Source organism: Phodopus roborovskii, unplaced genomic scaffold (assembly GCF_943737965.1).
Source record: "Phodopus roborovskii unplaced genomic scaffold, PHOROB, whole genome shotgun sequence".
Lineage (NCBI taxonomy): Eukaryota > Metazoa > Chordata > Mammalia > Rodentia > Cricetidae > Phodopus > Phodopus roborovskii.
In genome coordinates, this window is record NW_026126517.1 from 20,614,195 (window position 1) to 20,633,923 (window position 19,729).

The window sequence follows — 19,729 nt, forward strand, 5'->3', positions numbered from 1 at the left end:
ATCAGTCCTGTCCTGTTGCTTTTACTCACCGTTTTCTTTCTTATGGGTGTGCAGAACATTGAGCCCAGGGCTTTGCCCATGAGCAATGCTTTATGACTGAGGTACATCTTCATTCCTTATCACATATTACATATACATACATACATACATACATACACACACACACACACACACACACACACACATACACACACACACATTATAGAAAGGGAGAGAGCTTATTTTTTATTTGTATTATTTTGCCTGCATGTATGCCTGAGTATCACATGTATGCAGTATCCTTGGAGGCCAGAAGAGGGCAACAAATTTGCCATGTGGGTCCTGAGATCGGAACACGGGTCCTCAGGAAGAGCAGCCAGTGCTCTTAATCACTGAGCCATCTTGCAGCCCAGTGACCCTGTGTGTGTGTGTGTGTGTGTGTGTGTGTGTGTGTGTGTCCGCCAAAGACCATCAGAAAAACAGACATTTATATTACAATTTGTAAGAGTAGCAAAATTACAACTAAGAAGTAGCAATGAAAATAGTTTTGTGGTTGGGGGTCACCACAACAAAAGGGACTGTGCAGCATTAGGAAGGTTGAGAACCACTGCTCTAACCACAAGATTTTTTTTTAATGTGTGAGAGCACTGGGAGGCCATCAGATAATGGCAGATCCCCATCATGCTGAAGTTACAGGCGTCTGCGAGCCTCCCCGCCCTCGGAGTGGGTGCTAGGAATTGAACTTGGGTCCTCTGGAAGAGCAGCAGGTGTTCTTACTCTTTCACTACTGAGTCTTCCTGGCTCCCCTGTTTCATCATCTAAAGCACAGAGCCATAGGAGCTTTAGAAGTTGCTTTGCCCAGACTGGCACTAATTGAGTAAAGGCACATTTCAGACACTAGGTGGCAGCATTGGACAAAAGTTCTCTCAGAGCTTCCAGGCTAGAGCCATTAGGTGAGTGAAAACTTAAAGACTTTTATTTCTGGTACAAATGATAAATATTTTGTATTAAAAATCTGGAATTCAAGTTTTCCTTGTACTTCATGCTCCCTTCCTGCCCCAGAACCTTGCCAAAGTTCTTCAGTCCCACGGGAGGAAAAATTGATTTGTGTTGAAGTGGCCAAGTTGGATCCCAGGAAAGGCACATGCGACAGTCTCTGAGAGGGCAGAAAAGGCACTTCAGACATGGAAGCTGAGGCAAGAGTCCCCAGAAGTCCCTCTATGGTCAATGGCCCCCTTGCTGGTAGGAAAGTGTGTGAACACACACGCCAGGAATGAGTTCCACAAAAGAAGGCTAGGCTGGTGCATTCTCATTGCATGTATGTGGGACATTTTGGGGGACAGGAAGTGGGGAGGGTACCAGTCTGGAGAACGGCTTGTCCCCTTCTGTCTCCTAGATGGGCAACAGGTAGGCATCAGGGCTGCCCAAGGTTGTCCCTGCTGGGTGACACCCTTTCACAGTCATGCAGGCTTCAGCATCAGAGGCACAGGAAGGGACCGAAGGCCCCATGGGGTCGCCACACCCTCTGGTGGCCAGTGAAGAACTTGTGGGCCCAAGTAGTTCTCTGCTCCTTACAGTTAGGGGTCCTCATCCCAGAGGCACAGCTGCCTCTGAGGTACATAAAAGTCAAAGCTGTAGTTTTTCCTGCAGCTTCGGATGCCACACTTGTAGGGTGCCGGCCGGTCTCGGCTGTGGCAGTACTTGAGCATGCAAGGGTACCAGGCCAGGCTCAGACTGTAGCGGCAGACACAGGGCTTTCCTTGGTCTCTCACTTGCCCACAGCGAGGCAATTCCATCTGCTCCTTGGGCAAGGCCTCGAACACAGAACTGTCCACACCTGGGGGAAGAGGCAAGCATGAAGAAGGTAGGAGTATCTATAGCCCAGGACGGCCTTCTCTCCTGTCAACCCTCCCGAGCCTGCCCTGTGGAAGGGCACAGAGGTGAGACCCGGCTCTGAAGCAAGGCTAATGGGATACACTGTATCATACACAGTTGTCTCATCCACTGAGTCTCAAGTGTGTGCTAGAGATTAAAAATTGGATCCAGAGAAGTTTACTGACATGGCTGGGGTCATACAATGAAAGGGAGTCGGGACCCAAATCAGACCTGTCTGACTTCATAGCCCACACTGGGCCACGCAGCCATCAGTGCTTTAAATAAAACTACCTGAAGGATGTCACCTGAGTGGTCAGAGCAGGGATAGGTTTGGATATGAGGAGAGCATGCATGAGGAGTGCTGGCCTGGCCAGGGCCCTGCTAAACGGACCATGGGAAGGAACAGCCTCTGGGGATGCTCGGGTCAGGCCAGTACCTTCATTTGGAGTATGGTCTGGTAGAGACAGGTGTGTTATAGGTATGGCCACAAAGTTCAGCCCTGCCCTGGGAAGAGCAGGCCTATCTGTGTGCAGCTGGCTGAGCAGAAGGCCCAGGAGCAAGCAGCTTGAATCTCCCTGTCCCTTCTACACACAGGACCTGACAGTTGTAGCAAAGGAACCTGGAGAAGGGCCAGCAGAGTGGCAGAGGGGCTCTGTCGAGCTGGGAGGGGCCCCGAGGGCTCTGGGAGCGATGCTGGCACCAGATAGTGAGATGCTGACTTCCGAGAGGCGCCAGCAGACATGACAGCAGGAACATCTGTGTCCTCACTATGGGTAGTGACAAGAATGTTGAGAAGTTTCCTTTCGTAGGACCTGGCAGGTTGTCTTCTCATTCTAGCTGCACAGACACCTCCTCCTCCAGAAGTCTTCCTGACATATCACAGCCTCCCCTGAGAATGCCTGTCACTCACGGCAACACGCTCACACCTAACTTGTGCTGAACAGATCTAACCACTACCAGCTACAGCAACTCGGCGTCCATACTGGGTGTGTCTGTGTGGTCCATCGTGGAAGGAACTCAGTAACTCTCCCCTGAACACAACAGTCATTCAGCCACAGTGCCTTTCCCTCTTCCCCACCGAGAGCAGCCCCCAGCTGACCTCGCTCTGTCCAGAACTGGGCATCTTCCTGGCGGGTGTAAATGGCTTCAGTGGCCTCAGCACACACATTGTGGAGATGAGGACTCAGCAGCGCCCCCTGGCTGAAGTTCACAGCGATGTCCATGTGGAGCTGTTCCAGACCCCGAACTTCTTCTGCTTGCCGCACCGCGCGGGGGTTTTTCTGTAGGTGCAAGATATTTGGAATCTCTTACCATGCCCTCCTTGATCCCAGGCTCATGGAGCCCAAGGTCGTGGAGGGGCACCTAGCCCCAAGCCCTGAGAAACTGATGCCCTAGGGGCAGTTACTGGCTTCTACTCAGAGTAGACTGTCTAGAGCTTGCTGGTAAGTTCAAGGTGCAGCTGAGAGATAGGAGTAGGTAGGCCAAGCAAGCTGTTCTAGAGTACACGACGGCCAGGGGGGTCATGTGCTTTCTGAATCCAAGACTAAGTCTTTCCAGGAAGGGCAGGCAAAGGGTAAGGGCCCTGCAGGGGAAGATGCCAAGAGGAAGGCTGGCTTCACAGGTCAGCCTAGACAGGCTATGGAAAGCTGGGACTCCAGGGAGCTCTGATTTTTATATTTTTGGTTGTGAGCCTAGCCTTTAATGGCTGAGCCATCTCTCCAGCCTGGGAGTTCTGATTCTAACTTGTGTCCTTAATGAGGAGACTGAGGCTTTAAAGGCAAGGTCATGTGTCCAGTATCGCTAGCTAATGAGGGACACGGGGAGAGATGATGTTCAATCCCTTTTCGGGGTCCACGCCTCCACATAAAAGAGCTGTGAGGGGCTCAGTACAGTTTAGAGATCTGGGGCTCTGTAGTCAGTTTGGCCTCAGGCAAAATCAGGGGATCAGGGCTCCCAAAGAGTGGGGTGTCAAGCAAATGTGAAATGTGAGGAGGAAGAACAGGGTGAGGGAGGCCAAGTTTGAGTGAGGACAGGGTGACCACAGGGGTGTGGCTCTGGGTCAGGGCCTGGCCTTGCAAGCCTGGGGTGGGCGCTCACCTGCCGGAGCTTGGCCATAGCCTCACTGGGGATGATCTCATTGTGGTGCAGGCGGGTGACAAAGCAAAGTGCCTGGAACTGACTCTGCCCCTTCTCCAGCTCCCCCAGGATCAGGGCTCGGAAGATCTTCACATCCTGAAGGGGAAGGGAGGGAGAATAGAGACCAGCTGGAGGGAGGGGCCCAGCCCAGCCCTGGAGAGGCCAGGCCTGGACACTGCCCGGTGCTTTCCCCGAAGACACCTCCTTCCCCTGCCCTAGGAAACTGCTTATCTTTTCCATTTATACCCGTGACTTCAAAGATCACATCCCGAACGTTTCCACGGCTTTCTGGAAAATTGACAAAGCGAACCACTGGAGAGGTTTTCAAAAGAACCCTTTGACCAGAAAGGCCTTCGTCTCAAGAAAGGCAGCACCTGTTTTTGACACTGATTATTTCCCCTGGGTGGGGACCCCAGCGTCCTTATTCAGAGCGGGTCAGGGCCCCTGAGACCACCGGACGGAGCACCATGGGGGAGAGACTATAGGATTTACAAGCAGCACCCGCTCCCAGAGCTTTCTCTGTGTTAGTCTGTAGCTTTGGGGAGGAGGCCTCAGAACATCCCTGGGTATTCTGCAGTCAGCCTGGCCCCGGCCCCCAATTCCATCAGGGATTGTGGATGAGAAGCAGCTGGCTGCAGCTGCTGCTGCCTCCCAAGGCTGGAATGCCTTACCTTTTCCCTCCCTCTCCACTTCCCCATGGGGGTACTCATGGCATGACCAATGGCCAACAGCTCCTTCCTGCTCTGATTCACTGCATGCATGAGGGCGGCTGGAGCAGGAAGAGGGAACAGAGCCTCAGGACATCATTTGCAGTCTGGCTGCAGCTAGAACCCTCTGCTATGTCCTCCTGCATCCCACCCCACCCCAAAACTCCAAGCTCCTTGCAATTCTCACCTATTACATTCCTAACTCTGCTGGGGGGGGGAGGAAGTTAGCAGGTCCCAGTATGAAGAGGTGGCAATATGTGAGCGGCCCTCCTGCCATGGGGGCACCCTGGCCTCAGCTACAGTGGCTTGGAAACTTCCTGGTCCCTATGCCTACAGTTCTTCCCTGGAACTGGAAGATGTATCATCCCTGGGCTTTTCATTGCTCAGTACTGTACCCTGAGCTGCCCCACCAGAAGCCCCTTCATTGAGGGTTTATTGCACAAATGCGAGGGTCCAAGTGTTTAGAGAACAGGGTCAGAGTGTTCTCTGGGATTCTAGATATAGGCAGGGAGGGGTGGATGGTTCTATCACTAGGCTGGGTATATTAGCTGCCCCAGGCTTTTCCAGACTTTACTGTGACAGGGGACAGCTGGTGTACCTGGCAGGTTAGTGTGTGGGGCTCATGATGTGGAGGGAAAGAGTATTTAGCACCATAAGCAGAGGTTGCTGTCATCGCTGTAGCCACTAGCAAATGCCACCAGTGATAGGGGACAAGCGTCCATCACCTTTGTTTTGTTTGAGACAAGTTTTCTCTATGTAGCCCTGGCTGTACTGGAATTCACTATGTAGACCAGGTTGGCCTTGAACTCAGAGATTCATCTGCCTCTGCCTCCCAGGCATTGGGATTAAAGGCATGAGCCATCATACTGGCTAATCATCTTCTAAACCCTTGTGGATTTCACCCATACAATAACTCTACAAGGGATCTCTCTTGCTCCTTTACTAGAAATGACATTATATAATGACTTTATTATAAATGCAACAACTGGGGTGGGAATATGCAGAGGGTGATTTGCTAGAAGACAGAAATGGAGGCCCAGCTGGGGAGAAAGGTTCCATGAGGCTCCTTCTCATCCAGAACCTGGAAGGAAGGTGAGTCAGCTTGGCTTCACTCCCACTTCCTCTAGACAGGAAATCCCTTCTTGGGTCACCATGCTGGCATCTCCTTGTCCTGCCAGCCTGGGCCATCTGATCTTCTATCCATTCAGGTCGGCTGAGGGGACACTGGAGGCTGATCTGCTAGTTCCTGTCAGGTGGGATTCGACACAAGATCTCCCCCTCTGAGAGTCTGAGTCAGGCAGTACCTGGGAGGAGCTTAGCACAGGATCCAAAGTCCACCTTACAGGCATTTTCTGCTCTGACCCTTGAGGGAAGGCTATCTGGATACTGCTGTCTTCTCTCTGAGATGACACATGTACTAACTACCGGGTGGTCTCAGGGCTGCCGATGGGCTCAGTGAGCGGCCATGCTGCCTGTCTGCCATCATCAGTGGAAGGCACTGGACATTTAGAACCAGACTAGAGTCTGAAAGAACTCTGCTTGAGAAGCTGATAAGACAGCTCAGTAGATAAAGTGCTTGTCACACAAGTGTGAGGACCTGAGTTCAGTTAGCAGCACCCATGTGAAAAGAGGTTTTGGTGATATGTGCTTCTAATACCAGTATCGGGCAGGTAGGCACCAGAGGATCCCTGGAGTTATGGCTAGCCAAGCTAGTTTAATCCATGAACTTCAGGTCCCAGTGAAAGACTATCAAAAAATAAAATAAAAAAGGAAGAAGAAGAAAGAGAGAGAAGGAGGGAGGGAGGGAGGGAGGGAAAAAGAAAGAGGATGAGCAATGATCCCGGAGGCTGACTACTGACCTCCTTCATGGGTGCATATGCATAGATATTCACATGCAGGTGCACATATGTGTACCTGTGTATTCATGAATACTTATCTGCTGTGTACACACACACACACACACACACACACACACACACACACACACACACACACAAGCTTCCTTTCCTGTCGCTGAATTAGATATCAAGAGCAGTGACAAGCACCAGATGCTTCGAAAATGGGAAGCTGCAAGCAAGGAGGACTCTCAACCAAGGCAGAGGGAGTCCTCTGCAACTGTAGGACAAAGTTTCACTGGGAAAGAGAAACTGCTGCTACTGTGTGTCAAGCAGATTGCATCATCTTACCTGAACTCTGAACAACAGGAGGCAGAGCTCCAACTATGGCAGAGCTTGGATTGGGTAACTGCTCAAGGTCATGGACTTGGGGGAAATGTAGCTGGGATTTTAATCCAGGTGGCCTAGGCTGTCCCAAAACTGTTCTCTTTCCCCTGAAACACAGTTGCTTCCTGGATGTTAAACTAAAGAAATAGGCTGAGTAGGCATAATGTGTTCCTAGTACTTGGGAGGTGGAAGCAGGAGGATTGCCAGTTTGATGGCAACCTGGGCTACACAGAGAGATTTTTGTTTCAAAGGAAAAATGGAGTTAGGGAAGAAAAGAGGGAGGGAGGGAGGGACGAATGAATGAACTGAGGCTCAGGCCCATAGAGCCAGTGCCTGGCAGACAGGACCAGAACCCGGCTTCCCATCATACTCTTTGGGCCACTATCCCTAAATCCTCAGCTGACTGCCTAAGAACATGGCAGTTCTTGCTCTTACTGTGTGTGCCTGTGCCTAACAAACAGCCCGATGCAAATAAAACACGAGGCAGGACCACCTCCTTCCCCACTTGCCTGCACTGTGAGAAACCTTTTATGCCCAGGTTCTCTTGTCTTCTTGATCCTATTTGCCCCCAAAGTCACATGTCCTTTGCTGGTCCCTGGGGTGGTGTGTGTGTGTGTGTGTGTGTGTGTGTGTGTGTGTGTGTGTGTGTGTGTGTGTCCATCACATCCTGAACCATGGCCTGCCCACCTGACCCACTAGCAAGGTTCCAGGACAGAAGGACAGTGTGACAGAGCTCCTCTGCTTTGGGACCATCTGGACAGAGGTTAAGTCCAAGCCAGATGGAAACCTGGCTCCAAGCCTCTCTGCTTGCCTAGAGTCCCCCTAGGTTGATTCACCTAGATGTTGTCTAACGCTCAAGGAAGGTAGCACAACTAGGCAAGAGCCTTTGGCAGGGGATAGAGATTTAGCATCTGGGCCTCCCAAACTGGGAGGGCTCCATAAGGTCCATCCTCACACGCCCCACCCCATAACCTTCAGCTGTAAGGAAGTACTGTGGCATATAGCAAGAGGAGCCCAGAAAGGGGCAAGGAGGGTTGAAGTCCTGTCTGTGGCTGAGGCAAAGGTGGGCTTGAACATATCACAGTAGCTAAGATGGAAGGCTAAGAGCCAGGGGTCACTGTCTTGACCCCTGGTCTTTCTGCCACTGGCCACATAACCTTGGGGGAAATCAATGTAAATTCTCTGAGTCTTAGTTTCCACATTTGCAAAATAGGCCCACTAAGAGCTCTACCTTGAGGTTCTGCTGTGAGCAATGAGAAAATAAAAGGGCCTAGAACACGGGTGGAATTCTGAGTTACTCCCCTGATGCAACAATCCCTTGTTCCTGAGTCATCCACTCCAGGCCTGGGAAGACTCCAGGCCCAGGCAGGTCAGTGACCCCTGTGAGGCTTGCATGCAGGAAGTAAGTAGGAGAACACTGACCAGCATTCCCTGAGGCAGGGCTTTCTGGAAAGGCAAACGAGTGGCTAGGTCCAATGGCCCTGGCGACCCTGTCCTTATAGGGCTCCTGAGGCCAGGAAGGTGACTTCACACCATCAACTTCAGTGCCAGGTATAAGGCCTGGAGTTGAAAGTTATGTTGACTACTATGGACACAATGGATGGAAAAGAGAGTAACTGTCCTTGTAAGGACAGGGCTGTGGTGGAGGGAGGGTAGGACGGTTCCCCAGGGTGAGGGTGGTGGATCAGGGCTGTGGTGGAGGGAGGGTAGGACGGTTCCCCAGGGTGAGGGTGGTGGATCAGTGGTCCTCGAGATGTAAAGGATACACGTCTTTCCAGCTAAGAGGTAGTGGATCCACTCACTCCTCCATTTTGCATCATCTGAGCATTTAATGTCGCTGTGTTCACTATAAAGTGCACCCTAGACACCCTAGCCCTGCCCACAGTAACTCTCACACTGCTTATTTATTGAAATATGGTTCCTAGGACAAGCAGTGATGAGTCACTTCCTAGACCTTTCTGTGAGTCCATTACTCTGTGGGGATGCCCCACACCTAAGGAAGACGGACGGACAGAAGGGATCTGTCTCAGTTCCCATGTACTATCTGCACAGGCATATTTCAAAATCAGGACCTCCAATCCATACAGCCACCTTCCCAGGGACCCTGTCTGACTCATTTAAATCCCCTTCTAGACTCATTCCTCCAGGCCTGGAGCATCTCATTCTCAATGTACTCCTGCCTGCTAGGACACAGTGATGCTCAAGAAACACCTGACCATGCACAGACAAAAGAGAAAAGAGTATGAAGGAGTTCTAAAACCAGCGGTGGGAGGTACCAGGGCCAGGTGAGATGGAGAGGGAAGCAGGAAAGGGTGGGAGGTGGTTGAAGAGGCAAATAGCAAGAGTGGCAGGATTTGGGGGTCTAGCAACTGGCTAAAGAGTCTGGGCTTTGCAGGTCACTGGTGGGTTCTGAGCCTGGGGCTGATGTGGAGTCTGGTTCACATATGGCTTTGACTCAGTTTGAGGCTGTACCCAGAAGAAGATACAATGACTCTAAACCCACTCACTGTCCTTGCATTACATCTGTTTGGGCAATGATTCATCCAAGGTCTCTGGGGTCTGGCTCTGGAGTCAAAGACAAGTGGTTCGAGCCTGTTTATGTGGTAGCCAGGAGCTGGGACAGGGCCGAAGCTCCACTTCACTAGCTGGGTGAATGGATTCAGACTTCACAATCACCAAGCCTTATCTTCTTGGCCTTACCTATGGGGGTGGAGGAGCATACTTCTGCAGGCTGATTGCCAATGACTACTATTTTACATGCTAAAAGGTCAGACTTTAGGAGATCATGTGGTTGGTGTCTCAGTGACTTCCAGAGGAGAAGGGACTGCTCTAGTCACACAGCAGTAGGGCCAGTACCAGAAAGCCAGACTTTCCAACTCTTAGTCCAGTATTCGGACTCACCCTGTGGGGATTCGGCATTCCTCTGTGTCCTCCGCCCCACCATTCCATCTTTGTGAGACCTGCTGTGCTTCCCAGAGAGAGGGGGCTACTTTGGCTCAGCTTTGCTGGGTTTCCATGAGAACAGGGAAATGATGGGAGACAGCTGTTCTGTAAAAACACCCATGACAGGAGACACCCTGTGTGGGCCCTCCAAGCTGCTTCCCCAGAGAGGCCCAGGGAGTGCTTCCTGTTGGGTTTGGGGGGGCCTGGACCTATGATGGGCCAAGAGAGGAGCAGCTCCTGACTTTCCCTACCCTCTGGCCACAGGGTACCATCTTTCACATGGATCTGTTGTACTCTATCTCCTTTTCTCACATAATGGTCACCCCTCCCTCCCTCTTACACACACACACACACACACACACACACACACACACACACACACTTCCCTCTCTGTTCCACTTTCATATCCAGAAGGCCAGAAAGCTCTGGCTCACATATTATCTCAGACATAGCTCACTACTCTGCTCACAGGGTCACTCTTAGCCACACACCATCAGCTGAGTTCCCTTCACTCTTCCAGGCTCCCAGATTCCGGCTCCTACTCCTAGTACTCTTAGGACATGCTTCCTCATCACACTTCCCACTACACTACAGAGCAGCTGAAAACTAAGGGGGCTTCTATGGAGCAGAACTGTCCGTGTGTGTGGTGTCTGTGTGAGACAGAGAGAGAGAGAGAGAGAGAGAGAGAGAGAGAGAGAGAGAGAGAGAGGAAGAGAGAGAGAGAGAGAAAGAGAGAGAGAGAGAGGAAGAGAGAGAGAGAAAGAGAGAGAGAGAGAGAGAGAGAGAGAGAGAGAGAGAGAGTGTGTGTGTGCAGGCCAGAGGCCACTGCTCTAGGGACTGCACAAAGCAGTACTTAAGCCCACCTCTGCTAGCCCCAGTCCCCTTGCTGGACAGTTAGGGCTCATTGACTTCTCAGAGGGAGTGTGCTTTGCCATCCCTATCTTCCTCACCACTAGAGCACATGACTCTGGGGCCCAGGCTAAGCCAATCTAAATATTTATTTCTCAGCTCCTGGCTGGGACTGCTTCATGACTAGACAGGGGCCAGATTCACTAGGCTGGGGCTGGGGAAGGCAGATTCAGGAGCCCCTCTGCAGCTCTGTCTAGCCCTTTTCCTGGAGTAGGAGTGGATGCACTCAACCCAGAGGGAGGATGGTCCAGGAAACTTAGGCATTCCCCACTGTACACAGAGACCTGGACAGAGGCTTCTTGTTATGGGGTTAGTACAGCTATAGTACCCAGGACCTGTGCCCCTCAATGCCAGTTCCCAGCCTTCCTAAGAACCCCTCATGCTCTGTCAGCCAAATCCCAAAGGTCACCACCATCCTGGCTGGCCCAGGGGAACAATGTGAGGCTTTATGTGGATCAACTGTTCCCCACTGTCTAGCTGACTCAGGGCTCCTGACATGGGCGCCACACTTCCCTCTCACTTAGATTCCAGCTTCCCTCATTCCCTGTCCTTCATCTGAATCCCTAGTGACAGGTAAGTAAACATTTGCCAACTTAAAGGACATAAGCTCCTAGTGATGAATTGGTCCCTAATGCAGAAAAAAAGTTGGAATTACATGTGAGGATGGAGAGATGTTGTAGAGGGACTTGCTTGGCTGCCTGCATTGGAACTACAGACACTTCTCATAGGTCCCTTGCTTTGTAGATCCCCCATCACCCTGCCCAGGAGAGCCACGGGCATGGATTTCAGACTCACAGAGATACTGGTTGAATCTCACAGCTAGAAAATAGAAGAAAAATGCAGAGAGTGATTGGCAGTATTTGGGGCCTAGTTTCCAAAGCTAGCCTGGCCTTTTACCCTCCAGAGCCACCCAGGGCGCTGCTGAGGAATCAGTCCTGGATATCCTGGGAATTATGAGTCTGGGGGACAGGACCCATACCAACTGCATATAAAGTATGGGTTCCTGTGCACTAGGGTTCTTACACACTCCTGCCTCTCCATTGTGAGTTTCATCCTTCTCAAAGAGGCCCACTCAGAGTGCCAGAGTAGCCCAGTCAGTCAGAATGTGGTATAAGGATCTCTGGGAGCTAATCCTGAGTCACTACCAGCTGTCTCATCTTATCACCAATGTCACTTCCAAGCTCAGTTTGTGCATCTGCAGGATGGAGGCAAATGTACCTCTGGGGCAGCAGTGTAGACAATTAAGACCAAGTATGTGATCAGAGTGACTGCTCAATGCAGGATGCCCTATGAGCATATAATTTGCATCTCCAGGTTGGGTCATCCACCAGCCTGTCTGTAGAGTAGGTATCTGTGTGAGCTTACCCACTACTCCTCTATAGTCTGAGGAGTCCAAGAACAAATTCCACACATACCCTGTTGTGGAATAAAACATTTGTTTAACTAAGTAAAAATGTATTACATTTGTTTGTCTTGTAGAATAACTAAGTAAAGATGTGTTACAGTTGTTTAGGTTGCATTTGTTTAATTATGTAAAGGTGTGTTGCTTTTGTTTAGCTATGTAAAGATGTGTTACTGTTCCACTTTGCCTGGCTGAAGGTACCTGGTTGATCAATAAAGAGCTAACTGGTCAATAGCTAGGCAGAGGAGGATTAGGCAGGGCTAGCCGGCAGAGACAAAGGGGGAGCTAGTCAGCCAGGGATCAGCAGCCAGACATGGAGGAGGCAGGAAATAGGATTGACATATATAGATGAGGTAAAGAAGACTCAGGGCAGAACATTGATGAATAGAAACGGGGTAATTTATGATATATATATATATATATATATATATATATATATGTATATATAAAGAGCTAGCTAGAAACAAGCCTAAGCCAAGCCTAAAGCTGAGTATTCATAATTAATAATAAGTCTCCATGTCTTTATTTGGGAACTGGTTGGTAGCCCGAAGAGAAAGCCTGCTACAATCCCCCTTTCCTTTGCAGAAGGCTACACTATTGGCTCCAGGTGGTAGTTTTCACCAACAGTCAGGATAGGACTCCATCTGGACCTAGCATCTCTATCAGGGGTGGGAGATGTTAGCCATAGGCCAGAGAGCACACATTAACCACAGGCAATACTTGGTACCCTGATCCAAACAGGAGTTAATCAGATACAGAGGAAGGACTAGAATTGGATCTGAGAGCCCCACATACACAGCCTGGGCTCTTCACTTCCTGTAAAGTCCTGAGATGTTCTGTGCTCCAGAGTTCTCCTTCCTCAGAAAGTACTGCCAGGACTGGAGTGATGGTTCAGTTGGTAAAGCATCAGGGCCTGAGCTCAGATCCCAATCCCAGTGTAAAGAAAAGAGAATGGTTGAACACACCTGTAATGTTAGTGCTGAGCAGGAAGAGAAACAAGAGAATCCCTAGAGCTCACTGGCCAGCTAGTCCTGCTGAACCCGTGAGAGACCCCCAATTCCAAAAATAAGGTGGAAAGTGATGGAGGAAGACACTTGGTGTCAACCTCTGGCTTCCAACATGCATCTGTACCCATGTACACATACTCACCTGCCCCCTGCACATACACACACACCCAAACCACAAAAGTACTTTTTTGTTTTGTTTTGATTTTTACAGTCCTCTGCTACTCAAGGTTTCTAATCCATCATTACATGTCTTCCATGTTAACCTATACAGGATCCAACACAGACAGGATAGGATTTAGGACCTTAAAACCTTTTCTTGTCCTACACCTGTGTGATATGACCTTCTCTTGGGACAGTGTCCATGTAAACACAGCAGGTCCTCACTGGCTACATCCCACAGGAACCCTGCCCTTGATCTGGGACTGGGAATCTGATGTTTTCTAGATAGTTCTTTCCTCCAGGTTCTACTTACCCATTAGTACCCAGGACGGGAAGCAAGTTTTAATTTCCCCAAGTTCTCCACCTAATGGAGTAAGACCCAGAGCTAAGTCACAGCACTCTGTGACCCTTGATACTGGCATTCCCTCCCTGGTTCCAGCCAATGGGTCCCCATGATTCCTTTCTTCTCCTCCTCCTATATCCCCACCACCCTGACACAGTCACACATGACTTTTTTCCTATCTTGCAGCCCCACCTTCCCCTTGTGGCCAGCCCCAAAGCAGGCTGCTTGAGATGTGACTCATTCCTTCCCCTGCTTTTGGACATTCAGACAGGGGGACAGAGAGCTTGGACAGAGATAGCAGCCAGGCGGATGGGAGCCAAGAGGGCTGTCAGATAAGCAGCCAGAGAAGACACTGGGGATGGTGGCCTGCCTGCTGTACTGTGCTCAGTGGCTGTATACACACAGGTCAGATTATGCATGCAGGGCTTGGATGATAAAGGGTGTTGCTCACTGTGTATATCCTAGGTGGAGGGCATATAGATTTAGGCCCAAAGTATAAACGCTGTTTAAAGCACACTGGGGCCTGGAGGATGTAGGGTGCAGCTCAGTGGCAGCATGCATGAGGTCCTGGGTTCAATCCCTAGCACCAAAATAAACTAGAGTCAGCAAAGAGAGAACAACAGATGCACACTGCTTGGTTTTGAAATGGGGTCTCACGTAACCCAAGCTGGTCCTGAACTCACTATGTAGCTAAGGATGACCTTGAACTATGAATCATCCTTCCTCTACTTTCTAAGTGCCAGAATGACAGATGTGCACAACCATGCTCAATTCATGTGGTGTTGAGGACTAAACCCAGTGTTTCCTGCAAGGTAGGCAAACACTATCAACTGAGCCCCATCCACAACCCCCCCCCTTTTTTTTATAGGCTCTCCCATAAACCAGGCTGGCATTCAATTTACAGAACCCTGTTGCCTGAATCTCATGTTCAGATGTCCTGATTTAGTGGGATGGGGTTCCATCTAGGTGTGGGGAGCCTGCAAACTTCCCAGGTGACTCTTCAAAGCCACTGAACAATAGCCCACTGGCATTCTTTCAGAGCTATAGCTCAATCAGCCCGCTGAGTGTCAGCCTGAGGAAAGGCTCCCAGTGACACAGGATAGCCATATGACAGTCCATGCTGATCATGGGATCCACCAACCAGGTCTGGGCAACAGTGTCCCACAGCATACTGATGATAGCCTGTTTTACCAGTTTCTGGGCCAAGGTGCAAACAAAGTGAGGAACAGCCAGTCAGTGTTGGATGCCTACCTGGGAAGGAAGGCAGGACTGTGAAGGAGGGGTGTAGGGCTGGGACCCCTCCTGCACAAGGGTGTCAAGAAGCCCTGAGTTTGCTTGGTCCAAGGTTGACTGCTGCTGGGGTGGGGGGAGTGGGCAGTGGCTGGCCATTGATCCAACAGTTTCCAGGAGAAGGTGGTGGAGGTTCATACTCACATTCCCATCATTTCAGACTGAGTAGGGCAAAGGATCAAGAGTTCCAGGCTAGTCTGTGTAACAGTTTCCTCAGAATCCAACAGTTTCCAGGAGAAGGTGGTGGAGGTTCATACTCACATTCCCATCATTTCAGACTGAGTAGGGCAAAGGATCAAGAGTTCCAGGCTAGTCTGTGTAACAGTTTCCTCGGAGACTGAAACATTCCATCCTGTAGGGAAGCTCCTGAAGCAGGAAGTTAAGCAACTCAAAACAACTTCAGGAAGTTCCTGAAACTGATCAGATTCTCTCAGCCCTTCCTTGACTGAGTAAACAATAAAAACTGAGCTTCAAAGAAGACTCAGAAACCAAGTCAGCTGCCAGGAAGAACAACTGAGAGACCCGGAAAGGACACTCCAACCTGTTGAATGGCCTGCAGGTTGTGCAGTGTGCTTCAGCTTCCCAGCTTTGTGAGCTGTCACCCAGGCTGAGTATGCCTTGGCGATGCAGTTGTCTTTGAGTCATTTCTGCTCCGTAACCCCTAACCCATAGCCCCTATAAAATTCACTGGTTCACCAAGTTGGGCTTTGGTGGTGTTTGCACCTTGGTGTGTTGTGGGATTCCTATCTGGGGAAATAGCTCTGTGTATACCATCTCCCCAAGAGAAGTTTTGTCATACTACATAGTGAGACCTTGTCTCAAAACCATAAAAAGGAAAACAAAAGTTTCAGATTAACCTGGACCACAGAAGAGGTTCAAAGCCATGGTCAGTTTACACTGTATTTGGAAACTTTGTCTCCAAGATAGAAAGAAGACAGGTAACAATGAGGAACTCTAGTCTTCTCCAGGCTCAGTGTTGATTTTCTTTGGGATCTTTTGCCAGCCTCTTTAGTCCAAGCTCAACAGGGAGGAAGCTAACTGAGTGTGGAGTGAAGCAGCTTTGGAGCTAAGGATTTCTTTATTCCCTGGGCACCCGACCCAGCATCAGAAGCAGAGTGAGCATACCATATGCAGTTTGCTCCACGTTCAGTTCTGCCCATGACCTTAGGACATGTGCCAATATTAACATGCTTACAGATGAAGAAATGAAGGACAGAAAGATCAAACAGCTGGACCGAGTTTGGTCAGCTCACAAGTGGTAAGCCAGATTTGCCTTATTCAGTCTGTACTGTCTCTCCCAATGGTGAACAGATAGCAATCATCACTATTCCCAAGAGGATTCAGGAGGTTTTTTTTTTTTTTTTTTTTCCCCTAAAGCAGCCCCTAATGGGCATGGTACACAACAACTTTTGGACCATTTTCTACAGGAAAAATCATTACTTCTAGGCAGAGCTTTCCAGTGGAAATCTAACAAAGGCTTTGAGGCAAAAAGCCTTGAGAAGTGAGCAACAAGCAACCAGTTGGGGAGGATGGGGCACAAAGTGGCTCTGGCCAGTAGAGGCAACAGGTTGGAGTAGACTAAACACTGTCCTCCCTAGTTCCCGAGTACCCCACTCCACCATGGCCTGAGCCAAAAAAGAAACCTTGAAGTCCTCTAACAGCTGGCTTTCCACTTTCCTAATACACACACACACACACACACACACACACACACACACACACACACACACGAAATTGGAGATGCAGGGGCAGGTGTGAAATACCAGCTCAGGGTCAGTGACTAACCTGAAAAGCAGACTTTTGAAAACCAGGTGAAAGTTTGAGGCCCTATGGCAATGAAAGTGAGCTCTTGCCATAAATTCTGAATGTACCTTCCAACCAGGCAGCCAGATGCCCCCCCACCCCATGATCAGTCCAACCTCCATGACAAGCCACTACCACCCTATCATAGCCTCCTGTGCTCCCCCTGTGGTTTCTTGCTTTCTTTCCTTGTCTCCTTTTAGGGTGTAGCAATAACAATCTTTTGTAGCCAGAGGCTAGAAAAGCTCCACTCTAGCCTTTGCCTTTCATGCCCCGCCCAGCTTGGCTATCAGAAGTCTTGCCTAGGGATGGATAAATTTTTAAGGCTCCAGAGTGGTCACAGGACCACTGGGCAGGAAGATGGGACACTAACAACACATTCTGTGGCTGGTTTTTAGGTCAGAGGGCTTAGAGTGGAGATTAGATCCCTACTCATGATTGATTCAGCCTCTATTTGCATTTTCCAAGCCCAAAACTCCACAGATAAAATGATCCTAAAGTTCAGGTGGACAAGTAGGGGACATGCTGGGCTACTAGCTCCCCTTTCTCCACATACTGGCTCATCTGACCTACTTGCTTGTAAGATCCCAGCTTGGGCCTGTGCAGCAAGCATGGGCTACAATACAACCAAGTCCTCTGTCAGGATGACTACCTGGGCCTGGGCCAGATCACCAGTCCAGCCTCACCTCTACTCCACCCAATGCAAGATCTCCCCTGCACCTCTGCTATCTATGGCAACCTTAGGGGGTGTCTAGCTGGCTGCCCATACTATGCCCCCTCCTCCCAGTTTCACAGTAGCAAGAGAGAGGGGGCTATTTGGTCCTGGTTATCTCCTTTTTCCCAGAACCTCCCCTTTGCCGGGGTGGGGGAGCTGAGAATAGATGATCAGAAGATTCTTCCCTGAGCCCCATAAGATAGGGTCTCACTCTACAGTCCAGCTAGCCTTGAACTTGTGTTCCTCCGGTCTTAGGCTCCTGAGACCTGAGATGACAGGACTGAGGAAATTCTCCCTCACCAAAAAACTTAGTCACTGTCTGTCACCCAGCCCGCTGGAGTCCCATTTCCTGACAATCCTAGCACCTCTTCTCTATCCCTTCTGGTTCTCTCCACAGAAACGCCCCCCTCCCCGCCCTCTGCCCCCACACACACAGAGGGGGAGAGAATACAAAGAGGGTAAAATTGAGTTTACTAGCCCCTGTCAGGCTTGGGCTGAGACACTGACAACCTTTTCCAAGTAAGGGGGCCTCCCCCGGCTCCCCCAACTCTTCCTAGGTCCCCTTGCTCCAAGCTTTCCAGCTCTCCAGGTCAGAGAGGAGAGAGGTGCTCCTTGGCTTGGGATGGACAAGGAACAGACAGACAGCCCTGCAGGGAAAATGATCCCGTAATGGTGCTCCAGGGCCGGAGGTCTTGAAATCACTTTCTTGCGGAATACAGAAGAGGAAAGGGGCCTAACTTCATACCACACACAGCAGCAGCAGGGAGGGTCAAGGTCCCTGATGCCACCTGTGGATTTTCCCCTTCAGTCACAGAAACTATCGCAAGAAGGGAAGCGTTGTTAACATGCGCTTTTGTCGGAGTGTCAGCTGGGAGTGCTGAGAAAAAAAGCAGGCGCGGGAGCTGGTCAGTGCGTGAGAAGGGCCTTATTACTCAGAGCCAAGTAACAAGGCTGGAGGGGTTAGCACAGCAGTTCATTGACAAAAGGACCCAGATCTGGGTGCTGCAGAGTTAGAGAGAGGAGCCTGGCGTGACCTTGGGCAACTCACGTCCCCCTTCCCGCATTGCATTTCTCATTTCTCTTCTGCAGGCTTGAGGGTGCCTGCGACCTCCGACAGCTAAACTCCCCCGCCCCGGGGATGTGGGGGTGGGACAGGACCAGGGAGGGTGCCTCACCTTCTTGAAATCCGCGGTGAAGGAGATGAGAGTGCCGTCGGGTTTGCGCAGCTCGAGGCTGATGCTGTCGGCGTCGCTGTCCGCCTGCAGGCTCTCCTCAGTCACCTGGCCGTCGGGCAGCCTCACTCGGACCCGCAGCTCCGCTGGCACGCCGCTCCCCGCGCCCACGCCGCGGGGCGCCCCAAGCAGCAGCGGCGACAGCAGCAGCAAGAGCAGCGGCAGCGCGGGGCGCGCCGAGGGGACGTCGCGGCGGCCGGGGGGCCGCATCCCCGGGGGCCCCGGCGCGCCGTGTGGGGGAGGGGAGGCGCGCCTACAAAGTTCGCCCGAAGTTAGGGGTCCGGTTCAGGGATTCCCGGCAGTCGCCTCCTCAAGAGGGGAGACTCAACGCCGATGTCCCCACGACGTGCTGCGAACGCACGTGGGCCGCGATCAGCCACGCACCCCGAGTCGCGGACAGCGCACCCCTGTGCGTGTCCCCCAGTCGCCGCGGCCCCAGCCGCCCGAACTCCTGAGCTCCCGACTCTGTTCAGCACTTTTCATTCAATCCCACCCCCCGTCACTTCCTTCAGAAAACAGAAACCACCAGGACCTGCCTTAAAGAGACCGCGCACCTCTTGGCCCTTAAAGGGACCGCGGTGGCCCAGAGAGGGGCGGGACTGGGGACCGCGTCTCAACCGCTTTGTGGCCAACGCTGGCTTTCTCTGGGTCCCTCCCTCCCGCCGCGCCCCGTCACCAGCTAGGCCTCGTCCAGAGTTTGCGCTCCCGGCAAATCCCTTCCTCCCGTTAAGGGCGGGGCGGGTGACTCTTCCCCCGCCCCCCACACCCCTCTGGCTTGTTCTGGTGCCACGTGGATGAAATAATCAGGCTTGGATTTTCAGGGGGTTTGCTTAGTCTTTTAGTTTCTCTGACACAGCGAATTTCTCAAATGCGGCTGGAGGGAAAAAAGTCAGGGCTCACCTCGCACTCAGTCTTTTCCTAGGTCGGGGAGTGGAGCTGGGGGTTGAGAGCCATTGGTGCATTCATCAGGTGTGAACTGTGAGGCCGCCAACCTGGATGCGGTCTTCAAG

At 51.2% G+C, this 19,729-nt stretch overlaps 1 protein-coding gene across 1 annotated transcript; it reads right to left on the minus strand.

Moving 5' to 3' along the window:
- Positions 1 to 933: 933 nt before the first annotated feature.
- Oaf (out at first homolog) lies at positions 934 to 19,372 on the minus strand. The gene is made up of 4 exons (XM_051197204.1): positions 18,663 to 19,372; positions 3,952 to 4,086; positions 2,954 to 3,134; positions 934 to 1,816 (listed from the first exon to the last, which is right to left on the minus strand). Exons 1-4 carry the CDS (start codon positions 18,927 to 18,929, stop codon positions 1,557 to 1,559), a joined length of 843 nt encoding a protein of 280 aa, XP_051053161.1. The 5' UTR covers positions 18,930 to 19,372; the 3' UTR covers positions 934 to 1,556.
- Positions 19,373 to 19,729: the final 357 nt, after the last annotated feature.

Excerpts from the sequence above, each read along its gene's own strand:
- Oaf (XM_051197204.1), bottom strand. The coding sequence starts at position 18,929 with ATGCGGCCCCCCGGCCGCCGCGACGTCCCCTCGGCGCGCCCCGCGCTG. Across the intron at positions 4,087-18,662 it reads TCACCGCGGATTTCAAGAAG|GATGTGAAGATCTTCCGAGC; the intron begins GTGAGGCACCCT and ends CTTCCCCTTCAG. Across the intron at positions 1,817-2,953 it reads CCAGTTCTGGACAGAGCGAG|GTGTGGACAGTTCTGTGTTC; the intron begins GTCAGCTGGGGG and ends CTCTTCCCCCAG.